At 39.5% G+C, this 23623-nt stretch overlaps 1 protein-coding gene across 1 annotated transcript; it reads right to left on the reverse strand.

Moving 5' to 3' along the window:
• Positions 1-362: 362 nt before the first annotated feature.
• Positions 363-19909, reverse strand: LOC118411774 (neuropeptide FF receptor 2-like). The gene is made up of 5 exons (XM_035814259.1): positions 19483-19909; positions 4918-5017; positions 3777-3981; positions 1847-1996; positions 363-1567 (listed from the first exon to the last, which is right to left on the reverse strand). The coding sequence occupies exons 1-5, from the start codon at positions 19772-19774 to the stop codon at positions 1034-1036; spliced, it is 1281 nt and encodes a 426-aa protein (XP_035670152.1). The 5' UTR covers positions 19775-19909; the 3' UTR covers positions 363-1033.
• Positions 19910-23623: the final 3714 nt, after the last annotated feature.

A 23623-nucleotide genomic window follows, 5' to 3' on the forward strand; every position in this document is an offset into this window, starting at 1 on the left:
TCTTACTCAAAGTCATCTGTCAACAGATTTACACAACATTACAAAATATTGACATCATTCTCATTATGACTTTACAATCAATTTACCATCGATAATGTTTCATCTGTATACAGATATTCCATACACTTTGACATAAGTATCCGAATAACGCGATAGTTACTTACACCATGTATGTAGTCTGGCTTACTCTAAAATCACTAGGTCTAAACACTATCCATTTATATTATTTAATTGTGTTGTACGTAATTGGCACTGCGTATATAAGCCGATTCTTTTTTACAGGCACAAAAACAATTCACAAAAACAAGGCACAAAAACACATTTAATAAGTTGACAAGAAATAGAGGTCGAAGACCATATTATGATCCAAAATACACTGCATGAGGTATAGCCATATGAAAAAGAGTTCAACATCTTCATGAAATGAAATTCAATATGAATGTGTTACTAATTTTGATGAATTGATTCATAGATGGATATGTCACGAGCATGTCTGCGACTGAAGATAAGAAGAATCGAGCACTAATTATTCTAAATATACATCTAGACATTTAAAAACATGTAGGTGTTAAATCATTAACTTGTTCAATCACATAAAAGTATTAGAGAAGAATCCACCACGTTACAAAAAAAGCAATACTTTACTTACTAACATTTTAAGAAGAACTTCCAGATAATACAGACAGAAGCTGCGGCAGCTTGTCCCATCACTATCAGCAATCATAACCAGCAGTATAGCTTTAGTAGCTGCACTGGACTGACACTGCTTTTCAGTCTTCTGAAATTACTGACATTTTTACATTCACGAACAGTTTTTCATTATGAAATTGATCATGATAATCATTATATAGATGGTAATTGATTGCCATTATACGTGCAAGATAGCAAGTTTCCCATTTTTGTTGACTGTACGATGGCTGAGATAAATGTTCGGAATGATGTTGCGGGGCCAAATATAATTGTCATTTGGTTATACGTTTGACGTCTCCGTATTACTAAGACTTTCGTCACCTCGTCACGTTGTGTCACCGCGTTACATCCTCGTCTCCGCCATGTTGACAATTTCATTCTCTTGCGACATCTCTTCGACAGCCTCATTGCTACCGGTGATACCATTCATATTGCTCGGGGGAGAAAACTTTCTGCGCCGACTGTCGCGCTGCACAGTACGAAGCGACCGTGTCAACCCGTTTCCCGTGGACGCCATCTCGATTTTCACTTTATAGGTACGGCCACTTGCCGGGCGGCCGTTTCCTCTCAGTTCCTTCCCACTGGTACCGCCGCTGTCTTCAAGTGGAGAGGCGGCACCGCAGAGACTTTCGAAACTGCGTCTGAAGTTGGTGTTGAAGTAGCCATAGACGATGGGGTTGATGGAGCTGTTGAAGTAGAGGAGCCAGTGCGCTATCGGGAACATGTAGGCGTACAGAAAGCTGCGCTGCCAGATGGTCATCTTGTGGCGCTTGAAGGAGTCGATGAGGAGGCAGGCGTGGATGGGGAGCCAGCACACAGCGAACAACACCAGGACGGTGATCAGCATTTTGATCACACGGACTCTCTTCTTGGACACCTGAAATAGCAAATTACAACGACTGTTGTCAACGGGAACATTATTCTGAGCATGTCCACTAAGCACGATACATGGAACTGTTACGAGCACGCAACCAGAAAGACGCGTGAAATACTGCGTTTTGTATGTGTAACGTTATGCGTGTGTGCGCGTGTGTGTATACGTTTTGTGTTTGTGGTTGTGTGCGTGTGTGTGTGTGTGTGTGTGTGTGTGTGTGTGTGTTTGTGCATGTGTTTATTGTTTGTGTTCATCCAATAAACATGAGGTGCAGAACACTACCTGCGTCAGGTTGGACATCTTGGATGATCGGCTGGAGGCCATAGCGGGGTTGGGCTTGTACCAGATGCGGAAGGAGATCCGGATGTACAGGTACACGTTAATCAGCAGAGGTCCAATGTAGATGACGATAAACAGCATGACTGTGTAGGCCTACATGTAGAATCAACAATAACAAATTTGTCTTGTCATTCGTTATCTCCATAGAAAATGAAGATAATAGTTTTTGGTGTTGTTTGTTGATGTGTATGTGTTTTCTTAGCAACAACTTAATAAGAAATTTAAAGGGACGTTCAAGGTCGAGTTTGAGCCTCCTGGCAACTATACTTGATACTGCATCAGAAACGGTACTATGATATATAATGACATGCGTGCATACTTAGGTCTTGCTAACTACAAAAGGCTTGGCTAACGGAAGCGGTATCGAGACGTCACGCGTTCTATTCCTAAAACTGACTAGACGGTGTGTTCTGGGAAAACTACTTAATACCACCTTCATCACTCCACTTGGGTGAAAATGGGTATGTAAATTTGGTTAGGGAGGTAAAAGGCCGTGGAAGAAGTGGGATAGGCCTTTCTATACATGTACTATTCCCAAGATAAAGTGGATTGACAACCTGCTAACAGCATAACAGTTGGGAATGTTTACCTTTAAAGTTCATTTACCCGAGCGGGGCTGTAACAAATTGATGAATTTCGATTACTGGGATGGGCTTACACAGAAAAGTTCCTAAGACACATACTTGGTGTTTCTTTTCAGTTGCTCTGTTAACTATTCCGCCCATCCACCAGGCGACATATGAAAATGTCCCACGATAGAGGATAAAAAGTTATGTCAGGTATATCCTCCTGTTTCATTCTCGATTTATATTTGAGGGAATAAGCAGTTGGAGATAACGGCTTCAAAAATATCTAGAGGGTAGGAATTTAGGAAATGACAAATGGATATTTCCTGTCTACCTGCGGCTGGATTTTGCAAGTGTCTGCATCTCTAACTTCGACTTTAGTCGTAGTTTGGTCATTTGTAGCGGTACATAATTAAATAACAGTCATCGATTCAAGTCTTTATCAATACGCTTTGTGCCCTGAAATTAATTCTGAAACGATTGCTCTGGACGTCTATAAATTTAAACTCATTTTGACGGTTGTGTTGTACGTATTCTCCCATAATTCAAGACTGCCGGTTTTATATTACCTGCAAGTGACCTAAGAGGGATATGCCGAATTATTTAATGCTTCTACATATACAGCATCACACCAGGCAGTTATGGAAACTTTGTCCTCACTGTACCTGAGTCTGTAGCAGATTGATGGATTTGGATCACTGAACTATAGACATTACGCTCCAACTGGGCGGTAATACACGTAATCAGCCATCTCGGGACCAATCTGTTCACCGCACTGGGCCTCATTACTTTTTGACGAAACGTGTGACGCACGTTTGGTGTGAAAAATTCTAGAATCCCACTCCATCTAAAACAATCAATGTTCCGGGGCACGCTATACATTTTCAGCCACGTTAATTAACAAAGATCGATCTTCTGAAGTATTCTGAGAGGAAAGTTTCCGTTTTCTGAGAGAAAAGTTTGGGTCCATCTAGAAGGTCTAAAATGAATGAATGCTAAGATTTCGAGTATTCCACAAACCATCCAATTTCTCTTCCCAGGTCAAAAACAAGAAAAATCAAACCACCAAACAACAATCATTCAATATCTTTAAGCAAACAGTAGAGAAATAAGACAACCAAATAACCAAGAAGCAAGCAGCCAACGAAACAACCAACCAACATTCTAGATCAGACACTGACAAAAGCGAAGTATCGATTATTTAGCTTTGTTTGGGTGACTTATTTTCTTGTTGTCAAACCAGACGTTACTATCCCAGATACGCTTTCATGCTTAAGAATCATGATCTCTCTGTGAGAGGCTTGTACCTGGTTGTACTCAACAGACGGCCATTGCTCATCGCAGAACTGCATGGTCTGGTTCTGGTAGCCGGGCAGTACCTCTTCTTTGTTCTCGATCACCAAAGCCTGTGGCCACATGATGAGGGCGCTGAACACCCAGATGGCAGTGATGATCTGCACAGACCGACATCTTGACATCTTCGGCTTTCGTGGATTGATGATGACCTGGAACCTGAGTGTGTAGATGGAATATCAAAGAATGGAATGTTACGAAACTGTAAAATTACCCACGTAGACCTTCTTGATACAATGCTAAGGACACATTTCTATACCGGGTCCCGGTTGGGATGTTGCGTGAACGATAACAGTGTTTATCAAGAAATGTACACAGATTACGCTGATTATTTTCCAACTATTAACACAAACCTTTTTTTGTGTTTTGTTGTCTTTGTGTATACCATACTCTTTAGTTCCCGCAATCTTTCCGGTCGGACCTCGGCTTGTAAATGTGACCCCGGGCGTTACACAACAGCAGAAGTAGTTAAAATAATTAGCGATCAAAACTATCCCCGTCCTATGTGGTCAGCCTTGTTACCAGACCATCGTGAGCGTACTGGGGTCATCTTGGTCCCCGAATGTTGCAGCCCGCCTGGACACACTTCCTGGATTCTGTTACGGGGTGGAATCCACTCAAACACCATAGCTACAACTACAGAGATTGACTGTCTAAAATGCCAAATGCTTAGGTGCAAGGCTTACTCCATTTTATGATCAGGGTCATCTAAATTCTTTATAATTTAGTTCAATGTTTTAACAACTACCATTAGACTACGCTATTGTTGTTCTCCACGGTCCACCCAACATGTAAATATTCATTACATTGTTTAAAACTTATTAACAAAAAACGTATTCTACACAATAAAAGGTCTACAATCCACCATCCATTTCGGCTAAACCTAAACCGGTTCCCCACCGTGTCGTTTACAGCCTTATTTTATCAGCTAATAAACTATTGGATGTGGCATAGGTTTTGAAATGTGACTGCAAGATGTAACTTGAAGTCGGTGTCCCTTGGCGTCCGAGTACCCCCACTGCGAAGTCCCTTTGGAATGTGACTGAGGAAAACCCCAAAATGCCCTGCTCCCTCCCCATCGCGAACATGCCGCACCTGTCCACCGCTATGGCCGTAAGCGAGAAGATAGAGGCACCGACAGAGATACCCTGAACCAATGGCTGCAGCTTGCAGATGACGTCTCCGAAAGGGTTACCTGCAAAACAACATACAGCAAAAGATAAACGGTTTGATACACATCAAAGTGTGATGCCGGGGCAACAATTTTCTAAAGTATACAGAGCCAAGCATGTCGATATTTTCACGTGCTTAATGCACCAAGGACCATTACATATGCAAAATGTGCCATAATTTCCATTGAAGAGCTCTATCTATATTCTTTCTCCTTTCTCTTGCACTAATTTCCATTGTTTACAATCTCTCCCAACCTTCCTCAGGACATGTTAAAAAATTGCTTTGCAGGAAGATCGGCTGTGGTTGGTAACTGGTCGGCGCGGTTGGCTGCTGCTGACTTGAACGTTTCAAAAGTATTTTTAACATTCGAGAGTGAGAGTTAATGGGTTGGGAAATTTGGAAGTAAGTCAGCATTTTGATCCCTACACTACAGAGTTGGCAATCGGGTGGCAATAGGTCAGGACGGCTTGAGGTCGAAGTGGTTAGGAGTGTTTAAGAGTTGACTCGAAAGCGTTCGGATCTCGGTTGGGATTACTCGAGTAGGTCATTCATACTGGTTTGCAAAATGGCTGCGAAATCACTGGAGTATGGTTGTCCGGCAAGACGTGGCCAAAAATGGTCTGAACACATCGAACCTACCGCCAACCAGAGCTCCTCCATGGAGGTTGCTCGTGCAGACGATCGTGGAAACGATCGTGAGCAAGTTTAGGAGCAAGGTCCTGAATGTGCAAGAGGGGGCTCACTTCAGTTGAAGTTCAAAGTCACCAAGTATCGCTTTCCAAGAAATGTTAATTCGCATGAAAGGACTCAAACAGGCGATTAACGGCAACTCTATCGTTATCTCGGCAAGTGATCATTGGATTCTACCAGTGGGATTGCTGTTGCACGAAGTCGGCACCCAATCATTTACCCCAGCTTGCGATCAAAGGAAGCTCTTGGACATGTTGTATTCGCCAGGATTTTACAGGTCATTTTCATGTCAAGCAGAGAGGTTAAATCCAATAACGACTCATTCCAAGAGGCAAGGGGCATTACTGTGGTGGGAGGAGGGATTAAACTACAAGGTTCAAGGCAAAGAGAAATTTGGGTCTGTTCCAGGGCTTTCTCTCGTTGGATTTTCTTTTGTGCTCGTGTTAAAGTTCCTTGTCAAGTGCTAGGTCGTGCTCTGTAGGAGTCTATGTATGGACGTGCTTCCCCGGTGTGAAGCCAGTTTTGCTGCTTTGATTGGTGGAGTTACGGTTACTGTTGCGGACAGGGCTACCTTTTGAGATAGGGCTAAGATCAACCCTCATCCGACCGTATGGGGTCATTTTTTTTATCTGCCATAGCAACATTTTTAAACAGAGAAAAATTTCATTCCATGAATTTGTTTGTATACATGTCTTACAACATCTACCAATGTTTCATCGAGTTTTGCCCATTATTTATACAATAATACTTGAAAGTTTTTGTCTGGTTCTGTGGGGTTAAAATGGCCCCAGTCAATTATGAATCATGTATTACGTAGATATCAAATAATGTCAATAAAATACCAGGTATTCCTTATCACTGCTATTACAGCAGTAAGTTATAGATGCTTAGACGAATATTTTGAAAGAAATATAGTATTTTAGTGTAAAACACAGTTTTCGACTTTCTGCATAAATTATGATAATAAGCACTGATTACGTATGCTGTTGAAAGTGAAAATGTTTCTAATTCATTGAGATGCAGTCAATATCAACGTAAAATAAAAATGAAAAGTTCGCGATCATAGACATAGCCTTAGGGAAGCCATGGGTGCAGCTTTATGGTATTTTCATGCTCGCTGAGAATTACAATTGAAACACTCCTACATAATTCACTAGCAACTGCAAAATGTATATAGTAAATTTTGTTCATGTTTAGTATCGGAAAGGGGATCAGAAATGCATAAACGCTGGTGGAACCCCTGTTAAATGTCTACAGAGAACATCCTCCCAACAAACTACAGAAAATCATAACGTTTTACGATAGGAGGAAAGTACGTTTATAGATAGAAGTTCCATTACGATTAAGTACTGCCTTCCTCTTTCTGATGGGGCCAACATGATAAATCTGATTCCAAATGGACTGTGGTGATTGAAGTGGTGCATATTGTACATCATACAATATACTGCTATGTAGTAACAGCAGCTCAAAATAGGTAGAACAGTCTTGGGTGCAAAATAGACTGTCGAATCACATGGTTGGATTATCAAATGATAAGACCTGCAACATAATGGATAGGTGTACCCGTGAAAGGAGTACCTATTATGTAATGATTGAAGGTTATATTTGGAATTAGCTTGTGTGCTTTGTGTGTTTGGGAGTATGCATACTTTTGCCAGAATACCTCAGTGAGGTATGGAATGATTGTGATGATGTTTTAGAATCTGCATAGATCTATTGAAAACGAAAGTTGTCATTCAGCTCTGGCCTCTTAGTGGCTTCTCTTGGTAATGCATCAGAAATCCCTTTTTATCGTCAGTCCTTGTTGACATTTAAGCCGATTGTGTATCAAGTGAGTCAATTTAGACAATACTATTATCTAAAATGAACTGGACAACTTTGATAATATACATACTTGTGCATACATGACCGGGCAAACGCTACAGAAATCAACCAAGAAATCAAACATCTTGTATCACCGTAGATCAGTTTGATTGGTAATTTCTTGATGCCCTAGCCGGCGCTAGCCATCACAAACCTTAGTGACATTTTAACTCCCTTCTCCTCTTCATCAATTCTAGCTATCTTCCTCCAAAATAGATGATCAATTAGCAGTGGACTATACCAATGCATTGGTTGTAGTACGGGGATGTCACCCTGTAATTATGCATTAACTGAAAACACTACTGTGGGGGTACAATCATAATGTTTTGCAAAAAATTACCAACATGCCAAAAATCAAGCAAATTGGTGCATTAACACTAAATAAAAAGTCCCACACGGCTGTCGAACGTAATTACATATCATGAAACTGCACCCGCTTGTTAAGCTTTCCTTGGAAATTGAATCTTTGTAAAGAATAATTGCCGTGCGGAAGCCACATATTTGGATGCAAAGTATAGGTCTTTGCCTCCGGTAATGTACTTTACCAGCTTCTTAGCCGAGAGTGAATCACAAAGGAGTCTTTGATGTAATCAATGAAAACGAATTTCGTTGGCGTCGAACTGAGACCCTATCAGTTTTCTCTTGTGCTGTGACGGTTCACGATGAAAGTCGCTCCTGTTGTGCGGTGGAATCAATTATTCTCGGCGGTGTGCAGTATGCGGTTGCGCGCTTAATTCAAGGTTGCGTCAACATGCTATTGGCAATGATACCATGCCCGCTATACGTAACTAACCTTTTAAAAGGCAAACATGATGCGAATTCCATTGACAACTCATGGTCAACACAGATGATTATACTTGACCGTACTGCACCAGTCTTCGTCAAAGAATAAAGCCACAGCATCTACTACATTCTTGACAGATTGGACTTGACGCAGCAAGCTGTGGATCACATGTTTGTAGCATCATCCGTCTCTATGCAGGGACGGTTATAAGGGCCTGGACATGGTAAAGATCTCGCTGGAGAAAGTACAATGTGAGTATAGAGCCGAACTTGGAGACGGATAACGTTATTAACAGCTGTCTGCAAGAGTTGAACCACAGCATGCTAAGTCACAGGTCTGTAATCTGCATAGAGGAAAACGTGGTGGAGTTTTACTGGTTAGGTCGCGAGACATAGAAAAATAGAAAGCCCGATAAGAACGCCTAAAAACGTTAAAAAAAACAGCCGAAGTCTAATCTCTGCTAGGAGAGTAATGGATTCCATTCTTAACAATTATATCAAGTATACTACAGAATCTACAATGTTGAATTGTTTCCGCCCATATATATCACACGCATACAATTTCAAAATGTGAAAACAAAAGGTTATTGTCATCTGTCAAGATATTTATGGTGTCCTAAGTGTATGCCAGATTGCTACTTGGTCTACTCTACACGGTACGATGTCCAGCCTCGACGTGAGAGGAAAACGAAATGACGCAGTTTCTAACCTTTTGGTAAATATGTTTACATTAATACTCGGCTGGATTCCAAAATGCCTTTGTGGTAAAACGTCACCTGATAATTAGCCTGAAGATTCAAATACTTTTTCTAACTAGTTTGATTTAAAGTACGTCAATATTGTTCCATTCATGTTAGAAGAAGAAGTCGGTGTCTGATAGTACCCGGAGCACGCTGTATTTTTCTTACAGGAATCATACTCTGTGGATACATGACTAAACGATTTACACCTGCTCACTACCCAGACATTAATTTCTAGAAATCTTTTTTTCCCGTCAATGTAGTCCAAGAAGTAAACTTAGGATTTAGTAGACACATAAAACTTTTTAAAAGATTTAGAATAAAAGTCGTCTCAATTGCTTGAAGTTTTGATCACTCGTTGGTCGATAACGGTTGCCGCCGCAGTGGGAAAATGTTATAAGACATGTATTGAGAAAATGGACATTTGTGCTCGCATCAAGTTTCTAAACATATGAAGAGCTATACGGTGTACAAAATGCTATATATTTGCCATAAATTGCACAGAAAAAACACCTGACCACATATAGTTAAATAGAACGGTGTGAAAGAACAAAAATAGAGATGTTTTCGATTGATGTACCCTATTTGGTGTGTTGAGTCATATTAGTTCAACCCTCCTACCCACTCACAATTCATTACAAGGCAATATTTTCTGCCCATCTTCCTATTAGTTCGGAATGTCAAGAAAATGGCACCCTATAATCAAATCAGTAAGGCTTAGAGTGAAGTGAAGTAACGTGCTTAGCGTGAATAGATATTCCTGATACAAACATTTTAGTGCCCATGGAGGAGCAAGAAAAGCCAGAAATGTGTCTCTAAAAGGAATGGAAGAATGAAGAATAGTCCAAGTAAACCTTGTCAAAAGGCTAGAGAATAAGTAAAAGTGAGGTGAACAAATGACGTCAGTACATTGGCGGGTGATTCTATTTAAGACTCAATCAAAGAAAAGTGCAGCAAGCCAAATTGAATTTTGCGTACAGGTGGACCACCATTACGCTGTCTCGAAGCAATTGTAGGCCGTTGCCTCCATTCTTTTGAGATTTTTTTCTTCAAAGCAGAAATGATTCGCCGAACGTTTTCAGCTTGTGTTGCTGCTCCTGAAGCTGTAGATTATTATAGGAAATAGTTCGGGAATCGAAGGTCATGTTCGGTGATGGGCTTCCTAGTGGCTATCTACGGTGCTTCAGCAGAATGCTTGGTTTCGATTTCTCGCAATTTGGACATGATTGTTTAAAAAGTATGTGGCTTTTGTAACAGAAAGGGATGAAGTTTCCACCCCCTGGCAGATATCTTAAAACGACTATGGCTAATCTTTTTTGAGACCTTGATGTGTAAATACTCAACGTTTTATTTAAAAAAAAATGTAAATCTTTTATTGTAGCAACTGTAACGGGGAAGAGATGGCCACTGAAAAAGTTTGGAAGTATGTGTCTATTTATTTCAGGCACTTACACTGGAATGGGCTCGATTTTAATGTGCTTGAAATGTGGCTCTTCATTTGAACCTGAGTCAATTATGGCAATTGGTGTAAAGTGTATTTTACAATTGCAAGAGCACAACACCAGAATCTGTCAATAATTCAACTTCGGTATCTCCCGGTCCTGGGGCAACAGCCCTGACCAGCAGGTCACCATCCCACTGTAAATAAGTTATCTACCCGCTAGGCTATCGAAGTTACCCAAGGTTAAGAGAAGGAAAGGAATTTGAAGATAAGATTGGGTTACCTGGGGTGAAGGACAGATTGGACCAATTTTTCAAAAGTCTAAGTGGTCGGTACAAGGTTAATGTAATGGCAAATCTCTCCTTTTACCCGTAAATTGCCCGTTCCACAGTACCTGTGCAAGATGTGAAAGTGCTAAATTAGATTTCTGGTCAGTTTCAGACTTTTCGGTTGGAAAGGATGGGAATTTACATTTATGTCGAACTTGTTTTCTTCCCACCATCTCCTGTTTTCGCCCAAATGAGCTGGGAGTTATTGCAGGAATGTAAGAAATGTGGATTGCAAAAGGCGAAGTTCTATCGAGAATACAAATAAAGGGTTTGTGCATGTAGAAGTCCTAAGTCAGGATGGTTGATGTGTTATCAAATAATGACTAGTACCTAATTCATAATATGTAAAATAAATAACAACATGTAACATTATGTAGCATATATAATTTTATTCGGGGAGTCGATATCTTTTTATTCTATAAAGATCATGTCACTTCTAAATTCATATTTGTCTAGAACATAACAGAGGGGCATATCCTGCGTTTGCTAGAAAATGTCTTTTGCATCCATTTCGCAAAGGTCATTACTTTACTTAAGTGCTTTTGATGACCCGTAAGTTAAACTCTCAGAGTTTTGAAGGCTAAATCGTTTATTCTTTATAAAATCTTGAAGTTGAGTGCAATGCCGGGTAGTGAAAACCTGCTGGATCCAGTACAAGTAACTTTATAAAGGCATTAGAGTATAAGATTGTGCCAAGCGAAAAATTTGGCTCACATTCTTATTCGTCACAAAACTGGATTTGTCACAAAACTGGATCTTCCCATGATATACTTGGCAAATGACCTGCAATTTGTATAAAGGTAGGTCTTACCTAAAGGTAAAACTTTTCATCTATTCTTTGGATATTGGTATTTGGAATTGCCTTGTAAATTGTCTTTTTAGTTAGTATTGGCGAATGCCACACATACAGAGTCAGACGGATGTCATACCGCCAGGTGCGCATGCGTGCTGACAAGGGAATGGAAAAATTAATCACAATTGTACCAGGCCAAAACAAAGGCACTCAAAGGGTAATATCCACCACTAACTTTACAAAATTAGAAGAACAAATCCTAAAATGTTGCTAAATATGCCATTTGACTGGCGTTTGGCTTTAAAGTGAAAAATCAAAATGAGGAAAATAAAATATTTTGGGTGAATTAGCTATTAGATCCATGTCTTGTTTGTTTGTTTGGGCGATGATCACCCCTGATGGATGTCGTGGATCCCATACGACCACTGTGGTTATGGACCGTGAGTGAGTGAGTTGTTTTATCTGAGATGTATATCCATTAGTGCTATGGTCTCTCATGAAATAGAGTGTAGATGAACAGCCTTTTATTTGAAAAATACTTAAATCGTATGAAATAAAATAAAACTTTAATGATATCAGCAATACAAGCATCGCACCGTTCTAGAAAACTTTGGTACGGGTAAGAGTTGAAGCCGTGTACATTATGGATCCTCCGCAGAGACCGAATGGTATCAGTCAGTTCTGCTCCCTCTTAGTCTTATCGATTTTCAACTCAGTCAAAGTTTCTTTTATGAAAGAAAAATCGTTGCCTCATATACCGAATGTGGTCTTAACCCTCAAGCACCCGACCTTTTTTTGCGACTAAAATGACCGAGTGGGGTCCAAACGGACCCCAAAATGTTTTGTTCATAAAATCTCAGTTCCAATTCTTATTGGTGATCATTGTACATATATTGCTTCGTTAATATAAGAGGAATATTTTGACATGTTAAGGTGTTGCTAATTCCACCTCATTATCATAATGTATGCAAAAGATCAGAAGGACCATGTTTTGCACTAAACCTATTCTGACCAGAGAGGGGAATTTTGAGGCCCTCAGCAACTATTATGTCGCGTAACTCATGAACGGCTGGTGCTAAAGCTATGAAACTTGGTGATACAACACAAAATATTGTTAGCAAAATTTTTTTGTCAAAAATAAATTTATCATTATTTGGGGTTGCAATGGCAACGTAATTCTGACAGGCATATTTTTGCAAAAAAATTCCAATTTCGATTTAAACAAGGTTTTCTTGGTAAAACATGCTTGTTTTCTTCCAACAATAAAATTCTATGAAGTTCAATGCTATTGTCATGATTGAAAATTTATAATTTATGCTAATTTCATGACGTCATTAGTCAAAATCCAAGATGGCCGCCATTATAAGCTAAATGACGTCATAATGTCGTCATATTATATGGCGATGACAGAATTTTTTATGAGGATTTAGTTTTACATGTTTAGTGGTGATAGGATAAGTAGTTAGGGAGTTAGACTCAAAACTTTGTTTCAAAAGCTGCACTTTTTGGCTGGGGTCCGTTTGGACCCCAGACGGACTGATCACGGACTTTCTTTATATTTTCCACAGTATTGTACCAAACTCCATAAAAGCTTAGGAGAAGATATAAAAGATATTGGCTAACACGGAAGGTTGGTTGTCACGGAAGGAATTTTTCTTCCGATCAAAAATGTTCAAAAGGTACTTCAAAATTTACGACTGGGGTCCAAATGGACCCCACTCGGGTGTTTGAGGGACCAATGACTGAAGTCCAAAGACCTGTGCAGTTCTACAACATATATTTTCCCGAATGGAAATGGTTCATTAGATTTGATTTGAATGACATTACCAAAGAGTAATGGAGTGCGTCGTGGGTGGTAAATATTGAGGGAAGAAGAGAATAACGCAGTGAAGTCATGACTCTTTGCCATTTATGTCTCAGTGCTTTACACCGCCGGGATGTATTAAAAAATTGTAATATTTTATCCTCATCCATTTCCAATTATTTTCCCACCAAGGCAATCATGTCTTAGTTTGTGGCGTTTTCAGATTTGCCCTCGTTCCTTTCCCAAAAACGGAGCCTAGGAAATGCGGTGGCAATTATTCAAACTTTGAACAGCACTTCAAACACATAATTTGACAGCCCCAAAGCCATGATGCATTGCCTAATTTTCCTATGAACGTGTGCAAGTTGTGAAAACTCTATAATGAATACTCTATAAGCTCCACGCAAGGGTATCTTGACGACACGTCAGTTTATCCAAACGAGTAGAGAATACATCACAGTCTTAGGTGGGCATCTCACCGAATCTATAGTCTAGTATATGCACCATGCTCTGTATATTCCACCATTCGTTCAACCCCTCTGACCACGTAGATCTGATAAAAGAGGTATATTTGTCACCGACTTTTTGCTTTTCTTTGCTTGCTTCTTTCAGCCTTTCTGATACCTTAAGAAGGTCACTCATATGGTTTGATCAGTGTGGCTTGTATATCACTCATATCACTCAAATCACTAGGCCACATGCCATTCCTCCTGCCATTACCTTGAAATGTCTTGCCCTGAAGGGGGGAATCTGTGATCAGTTTTCCGGGACTGAGCAATCAGCTCTAAAGAAACCGTTTATAAGTCTTGGGCCTTTTGGAAGACTGATATTGTGTGGATAAACATGGTAATTCACAAGGGATAGAAATACGCCCCTGAAGTCTGTTTGCAATCAGCGGTAGCGTAGTATTTAGTTTTCACGAAGAAGAAGGGCAATCAGTACGTTGCTACGGTAAAGCTTAACTAGTTGTTACGAAAAGAGAACCCGACGTTAAATTATAAAGATTCTCCCGCTCGTCACACATTGTAACTTTTCTGAGTAACTTTTTAAAGTCAATGAGCAATCAGATGAACAAATTATATTCATTTTGTATCCAATTTTGCAACTCTACATACAAAAGTGGCTAAGCATGAGCCCTTGGTTGTCATCTACTAACAAGCTCGTTTTAGAAACGTTTAACATGTAGAGCTGCATACAGTTATCATCCGTCCTGATAAGGCTTGATTTTCCCATCATTTCCTTATACTTCACTGCTACTTGAACTTCATAGAAGATTGCCTCTTTGATCTGACGTATTAAAAAAAAAACTTGTTTTACACATCGCTAGCTCTCCAGTTCTTGCTTCATTAGATTTGCCGTACGGAGTTAAATCTTGTGAGCTACATTTGTTTGTCGGTGAACAGTGTTTCTCATAAAAATATGAATTTGTTCTTCAGATTGTGGTTATGGGTTGATCTTGTTCTCATAATGTTGCATTTCTGCAGGCTGAACAAATGCATTAAGTAGAAGCATACAATTCGGAACTTTTACGACTGGCTTAATGCAATCCAAAAGCAGATGCATCGGCTAAGATCAGCTTTTTTTTAAATAGACATGAAACTTTTTCACTGTTGAAGAGTGGTAAAGTGAACTGAAAAGATATAGGACTGAATAGACCTTATTGCAGAAACACCAAAGCAACACTGGAACTAATCAGGACCCTTACGTCTGCTCAGAGATTGTTCTAAATTTTCAGTCATTAAATTCTCCCGATGCCAGACAGACACACGTATGCCGCGCCAGCGGAACATACAAGGCACATAATTATATAACAAGGGAGAGGTGTCATCTGCAAAGATCTTAGACATTGTTACATTATTGTGCTTTTATCCCTCTATTACTATGTAGTATCCTGTACCGTTTTGAAACGCCCCCAATAAGTATCAAGCGTTCAGATATAACGTCCCGATAAGTAGCAGACGCGCTGCACTGACGTGTGCGCAGCTGAGATTTCAAGCAAAAGGAAGTCGCAGGTGTACTCACGACGCTCCTAGCCAAAAACCAAATTACATACTTTTAGTATTGGTAACTCGTAATCATATAACTCGAAATTAATACTGTAACAGTATATGTGGGTTTTTTACAGAAAGGGTATTTCTATTATCCCTCTACAAGAATCCCGGTACCCAGTAGCGCTTTGAAATAGCCCCAACAGGCGCTTTTATCAAGTCCATCTTTATTTCTCTAGCACCTAATGAAACTTACAGCGTTTGGAAAGAACCCGATACAGAAAAAGAAAGAACGAAGAAGAAGTCACGACGCGTCAATGCCGCCGGAGGTGCACTAACGTCCACACGGCTCATAGTAGCATCCGAGGCAATTCCGGGCTTTTCCAGTTTTAAAGTAATGGATCAAGCGACGTCTGTTTTTGCGCTCTACCATGCATCTATAACCCGTGATCGAATTACTTCATGCTCACACAAAAATGCGCGTCTTGTGAAAATCATTTTTAGCTATCTTATTATTCATAACGTGATTGTGAAGGACGTACCGCCATGGCTACCCAACTAGATGTATAAACCAAGATTTCTGGCAGATTCTTTTTGTCACATTGCTTTCCCGTGATCTTAAAAGGCAACTTGCATTTTTTTCAATGGTAACATGAGCACCCTTTAAATACATCGATTACAGTCTGCCTCGTATCTGATTGTGTGAGGTCAACACAAACAGGCTTCTCGGCCAGAGCAATTTGCAAGTGCATTTTTATGTACATGTACTGTAAACTAGATACCGACCTACCCACCTACCTTAATGGGTGAAGATTTTTATTCAAGATTAGGGTGTAGGTGAAGGTAACGAAGGGATGCCCAACACAATTAATTGCTCATTGTGGCGTCGGTCGTGGCGTAACCGGTAGAGCGTTCGGCTCGGAATCTAGAGGTCTTGAATTCGATCCCCGCCGTGCCCCCGACGTTGTGCCCTTGGGAAAGGCAATTTACACGACCTTCCTCACTTCACCCAGGTGAAAAAAATGAGTGCCTGATTTTGGTCGGGTAGGTAAATACTATATTTACCTTCTGTCTGTACCTAGTATGTGGCACTGTTAATATAAGTTACAAAACTTGAGTGCAGTGCCACATTGTCCTCGTCTGTCCAAAAGCAAATAGAAAATAATATTATTATTTAAACGAATTAAACGATACATATGATTTGTGTGAGGTATGAGTTGCTCTCTACTACAAACGCCATACAGTTTATTGCTATTCAATCGTATCACAGAGGCCTGTTCGGTAAAACTTATGGTAAACAAAACAAAATTTGAAACTAGAGTTAGGCGACCTCATATCTTCATGAAATATTTAGAGCCTTTGAAGATGTTATGCAAAGGACATACTTATTTGCATAACTTATGTATGTCGATGTTTATCATTGATTAGCTTACACCGTGTCACAAGTAAAAAATTCCATCATTTATGATTAAGCAATTTTGCTATTTTTGCATTAATTATGCAAAACAGTTCATCATTTCTATGTTTGGTATCTGTTTATTTTCCTCCAGTCATTAAACGTGTTACATTAATTGAACTCCAGTTATTGAAAATAATAGATTTGTATAAGTTTCTCATTAATCATGAAAATTAGGTCTTCATTTGCATAACATACATATCATTGTGTACATCTCTGCCTTGGCTACCTGGCCCGGCTATTTCATGGACGTATCAGACCTCTTGTTTGTCGAAATATTTTGCTTTAATTGACATACAAACTTGACTGATCAACTCGCAGCTACATATTGCATATGACTATCAAACAAATGGACGTATACCTTTCAGACATAGCATTTTTGTTACTTTGAATGTCAGAAGTTTCAACCAAGATTTTTCTGTGAATACTTACACCTGCTAGCTACGCGTTACATTTCCGTGATTGGCAAGGCAATTCGTGTCAATCTGATACTATATAATAGCATCCCGTAGCCTTTTGAAATGCCACCAACAGGCGTTTTGATTATGTGGCAAACCGGCAATGACGTCCATGCAGCTATGATTATCCCCGTGTCCTGTTTTCGTGCTCCCCCTCTGCAACTCATGCTCAAATTACTGTATACTGACGACTTTAGTATGGTAAAGTACAGAGTTCTGTAGCCCATATGCACGATTGCAGTTATCTGTACAGCCTTGACTCACGTATTTTGATATCTGTATATTAACCGGAAAGAAGATAACTAAAAAACCTTAATCATCGTCATATCACATTCTGTTTTACGTCATATGAAGATGATTGAGGTTTTATTAGTTATCTTCTTTCCGGTTAATGTACAAACATCGAAATACGTAAGTCAAGGCTGTACAGATTATAACTGCAATCTTTTTATAAACTATCCAATATAAAAATGATTATACATGTAATGGTTTGGATGTGAAGGCCACCGCATAGCTGCACAACAAGCTGCTGCAGCAAGCCTATATATAAGGTAGATATCAAGGAGGGGTCATCGAAGCTTGTCCAGGAAAATTACTTGGCATATGGGCAAACTGATCATAAGGTGAGGGTTCATGAAAATGTGGAGGAAAGGTCACACTGGCATGCCCAGCCAAAAAAAAAGATTGATATTTTTTTGAGCGTCAAATAGTATATGGTCAATATTCTGTGGATGAAAAAGGCAATTTGTACACGTCAGTACCATATGACAATCTGTAGTGCTTCTAGATAGCCTCAGCATTCGCCTTGAATACACATAATATTAGTCAGCAGCCGCAGCCAGCTAGATATTCGATTAGGTTGCACTTCCACTCAGCTCAGATTATCAACCAAAATAGCTTACAAGGGCAGTACAGACGATACTCAAAGAACCGTCACTGCATCCTGTTGTTACACTCTGCCACCTGTGCCTCCGTCGTCGTTAGCGTCATTACACAAACCGTGACGGAAAAGGAGTATTCCACTAGAATAAGCATAGCAACTGTCGATGGAAGGATAGGTTACTTCAAAGTCAAGGATTGAACGATGGTTTGCTGTTGCTCTCAAGCTTAAACTGAACTACTTTTAATGGGATTGAACTATTGAGGCATGCGGTATAATTTTTCAATACAATAGAGCGATCAATGAAGAAATATACTTTGACATATATCAACATTGACAACACGGTATAGAGTGATCAATGAAGCGAGATGCTTTGAAATATATCATCATTGACAACAGATAACTTTAAAGCTTTCTTATATGAGAGCTTGTGTGCATGCTTCAGAAGTTAGTAAGATGTGGTAGAAAGGCAGATAAGGCACATAGAATGTGGTGAATGCCTTGTTCGTGATACATTAGAATGCATGTGATGTTTCTTTCTTTCCTATTCAACGAGCCACGGGCTATATCATTGCATTCACTGACAATTGTAAAGTGCAAAAAAGGTGTCTGTTTCACTTTTCTAGAAATAGGACTTAAATCAAGACTTAAATACACATTGTAACAATTTTGCTAGCAAATATGTCCTATAAAACAATAAACACCCTACCATATGTGGTAAGGCCATTGTATCTATATGTTTGATCGTCAATACAAATAAAAACAATTTGCTCTTGAAAATATAAGAGAAAATGTCTTAGACAAACGTTCCAAATATTCCGATTATTTTTCAAAGCTCTCATCCATGCTACCATATGTTCTCACATGCTGCGTTTAAATGACAATTTCTTAGAAGTATCCTTAAGATTTTTTGGATGACGCAGTTGTCCGTTGTCAATAGCGACAATTTGTTCCATGTAACGTCACCTCTCATGATTCCATCGGGCACCCAAACGCAACTTCATTGACTAAATGCGAATGTTAAGAGATTTACTCTCACAGCATTGGTTATTCTCGAGTTATGCGCACTTCAGATAGCAACTTGGTAACATCGTGTTTTTTTATGTGGACGTCTTCGAGTACCATGAGAAATTGTGAAACAACACTTGACTTCACAAACTACAAATGTTTTTTTTTTCAAATACTGTATGAAATCTATGGAAAGACAACAGGGTTAGAAGCCGTAGATCTGTTGGTAATTGTAAGGATATAAAAACGCTCACCGTGCAGCAGGTTGTCCACAAGGGTGAAGGGCATACAGAAGACAGCTACCAACAGGTCGCTGATGGCCAGGTTCAGGATGAAGAGGTTGGTGACGGTTCTCATCTTCGGGTTCTTCACCAACACCGTGCAGACGCCGACGTTGCCGACGATGCACATCAAGAAGATGATGAGGTAGGAGATGATGAAGACGATGGTGACAGGGGTGTCGTGCTTGTACAAAGGGATTGGGGTGAGAAAGATGTCGGAGCCGTTGCCTTCATCGTACATCGTGTCCGATGTAAGATTGGCCATTTTGTCTTCACTGCCTCTTCGTCTCTAATGACTTGTGGCGAAGAATCTTCCCTACGGGAATCGAGCGTGTAAGTTCTCTGCTACAGGACCGTTGAGCTGATTTTCAATCAGTTGCCTGCAGCTGTGATCTTGGGACCGCCCTATAAGATAGAAATCAAATTATAAAAAAAAATGATCAAGAACGCCGTAGAGCAGACGACCAGGTGGCAGTCAGGGCTGTAAAGGGTGCGATACAGTATGCGTTGGTGCATTAGAGACGACCACCACCTGCCGCCTTACGCTCAAATCAACCCCGATCCCACAGGGCGAGTCGACTTACATAAGAGGTAGTACGGAAATAGTTAGCCTCATTTGTATGCCTCAAAGGTCCCCGATTACTCTTTGGAAATTGATAGTGGGCGTCGATTTCCTGTCAAAGCCGATTTTCGGTTATTTCTAGTGCCTTCTCATTTACTATGAATGAAATGATTTAGAGAGGATACATCGATGGCACAAACTTTAAGGTGCATGCCCCCGCAGCATGGGCAGCTGAGATAGTAGATGTTATCAAAAGCTCTTTATGTTAGGCCATTTTCCAGGAATAGCTCTGAAAGCTCCCACACACTGTGCTATCTCCAGAAGTATTAATCACTGTTTCCTGAAATGAGATATTCAGAAACCTTGCAATAATTTTTTTGTATTTAAAGAGCTATTAGTTACCTTTACCAGAATCCTAAGGTTATGTTTTGGGCGTGCTTGTGTGTTTGTGTGTCTGTGTGTTAACAGCATAACTCGAGAAGCCTTGGATGGATCCTGATGATATTTGGTACGTGGGTAGGGGTCGGGAAAACGAAGGTCAAGGTCGATAATGGGTCCCCTAGCGGCTTGCTAAGGTACTGCAGCGGAAACTCAATTTTATATATCTCGTGTTCTGGACATTCTGTGGTTTTTGAGTGGTAGATAGCCCTCGGGGCAGAGAGTAAGTGCTGTGAGTTTGCCCTTCCCCCCTAGCGGCTTTTTTGGAACTGCAGGCACCGGTTTCCTTTCAAACTTTGGACGAGAATAACTCTACAACGTGTTTACGGATCGTCATGATTTTTAGTATGTACATAGAATGAGTGATGACTTACATAATGATATACTGATTATGCAAATCAACACCTAATTTGCATAATTAATGAGGAAAATTTTATAAATCCACTGCATTCCATGATAGGACTTTCAAACTAGTCACATATGTAGCTGGGAAGGAGAGAAATGTCGATAGATATCAATTATGCAAATGAAGACATCATTTGCATAATTAATGAGAAAATATGAACATGTTGATGGATCATCATGTTTTGGGGTATGTAGGTAGCGTAAGTGAAGACCTACATGATGAGATACCAATTATGCAAATCAACAGTTAATTTGCATAATTAATTAATTAAAGAGGATATTTCATAAATCCACTACATTCCATGATATGACTTCAAAACTTGTCACATATGTAGCTGAGAAAGAGAGAAATGACAATATATATTTATCATGCAAATGATGACCTCATTTGCATAGTTAATGAGAAAGTATGAACGTGTTGATGGATCGTCATGATTTTTTGGCATGTAGATAGCCTAAGTGAAGACTTATACAATGTGATACTTATCATGCAAATTAACAGCTAATTTGCATAATTGATTAGGAAAAGTTCATAAATCCACTGCATGCCATTATAGTACTTTCAAAGTTGTCACATATGTAACTGAGGAAGAGGAAAGAGTATAAGGGGTGTATTTAAAGACTTTGAATGAGAATAAGTCAAAGGATCATCATGATTTTTGGTATGCTGATAGCTTAAGTAATGCTTGATACAATTTGATATTGACACATTGTAAATTGGGACCTGATTTGCATAATGAATGCCGAAATTTTACAAACCAACTCCAAGCATATAAGCATAAAATAAAATGAAATGAGTAACGCATTTGTCTACAGACACCATTCTACATAACAAACCTGGTTTATTTGGTAAAGGTATGTGTTCGCGGAACTCTAGTTTCATTTAAAACGGTGCTATGAAAAGCCTTGACAGATGTGGTTGAATTTTGTGTGCTTAAGGAAGCATTCACGTGCTATCATAAAGATGGTGTCTTTATCAGTCTTGATTCGTGGTCAGTACTACTGAAAAATGTGTTCAGTACCACTGTAAAGATGCCTGAACCATTTCGACGCAGCACTACATTGTATATACCCATCATTCCGTTATTTGAAACTTGTTAGTGTACTTCTTTTTCGCAAGACACCGTCAATTATACAATCAATAAAAAGAGGAAGAAATCTTTTACCCTGCGTCACCGATTTACCTTTCTTGGTGCCAGACTAATGTAGGATCCATTAACAGATAAGACAATCTTAAACGCAAATACTGACCAGGCGCCTTAATGTTATCTGCTAGACACAGTCTTACTTCGTAGTGGTCATGATTTTGCCCTGAACATTTTTAAAAGCATTTTATATTCTATTTTGTGTATGTTATTCTGTACAGGGCACGCCTGAAAAGCAGTGCGCAAAATGTTGAGTGTGTCAACCCTAAGAAAACAGAAATAAATAAAAAATAAATAAGCAGTTAGAGATCGTTCCGGGAGTGCTATACTGAAGTACGGCTTAGACGATTTAAATGGTACGTTTGGTTATCGACGTTTCTATATGTCTAATTAACTTACATACCATTACGTCAATAACAGCAGACCATGACTGCAGATTTTAACAGTACCTTGAATTGATCCTATGGAAATGCACGGCGATATTCCGAGGCTTATACATGTAGTTCCTCTTGCTTACACAGCCTTGTTTTTCGCAAAAATGTGTTTTGGGGGCATTTTTGATAAGAGAGAATTGAAAAAACGAAGATAGAAAAGGTAATAAAATATGAAAACATTGACAAATTTTGTTTTTGTAAATGATGAGGGTAAAATATGCATGATTAACATTTTTTTCTTCTTTTAATATTGATATTGCATTCTCAGTTTCATATATACGCATGTTGCACGGAACACAGCATAAGAATTGACAAGTTAACATTTTGAATGTTACGTTAACATTTTTGATATATGATAGTATAAACTAAACACATAAAAGTACGACTCGGCGTAATAGGTGACCGATGAACGCTAAAAGGTATCATTGTACGATTAGACATGGGGAATTACAAGAAAACTGGCTCTATAAACGACTTTTAGTCCGCTGAAACACCGAAGCTGTTACAGTCAGGATGGAATGTTAGAGTCTTTGTCGAGTCCTTGGGAAGGCCCCACGGCTCCCAGGGTCTCATTCCGGCTTTGTAGACATCAGCAATATGAGACATGAATACAGTCCCCTAATGTAAGCGTTTGATCATTTCCACTGAGCAGAGCTTGGAGCAAAAGTCACGATTCATTTTATTGTGAAGGACTTGCTGGAACAGAACTTAGGATTCTTAAAACTGGTATAAAGCCCTGTTTGGTCCTAAATCCAATTAAAGACTTTAGAATACAACAGATATCAATCAGTTTTCAGGTTCCGTACAGTAGTTTTAATCTTATAACCTTCCTCAAGGAAAATGCAACAAAGAAGTGTATTATCCATTTATGTACAACATGATGAGACTATCGACAAAGGCATCACATTTCTGACTTTTATTCACTACGCACTCAAATTCAATTACCAAAACCTGTTTCGTCATATTGAGATAGCACTTTGAACAGGGGTGCATGAAAAGGTCTAGCAGTTTCAGTGAAAGCGCAAATATCGACCATAGAGAGAACAAAACTCACACATTCATTGGTAAAGAGGTTACTTGTGTCTTGTTGTCTTTTAATCATACATCATTGACCATATATAATATGCAAT

This window comes from Branchiostoma floridae, chromosome 3 (genome assembly GCF_000003815.2).
Source record: "Branchiostoma floridae strain S238N-H82 chromosome 3, Bfl_VNyyK, whole genome shotgun sequence".
NCBI classification, from domain to species: domain Eukaryota; kingdom Metazoa; phylum Chordata; class Leptocardii; order Amphioxiformes; family Branchiostomatidae; genus Branchiostoma; species Branchiostoma floridae.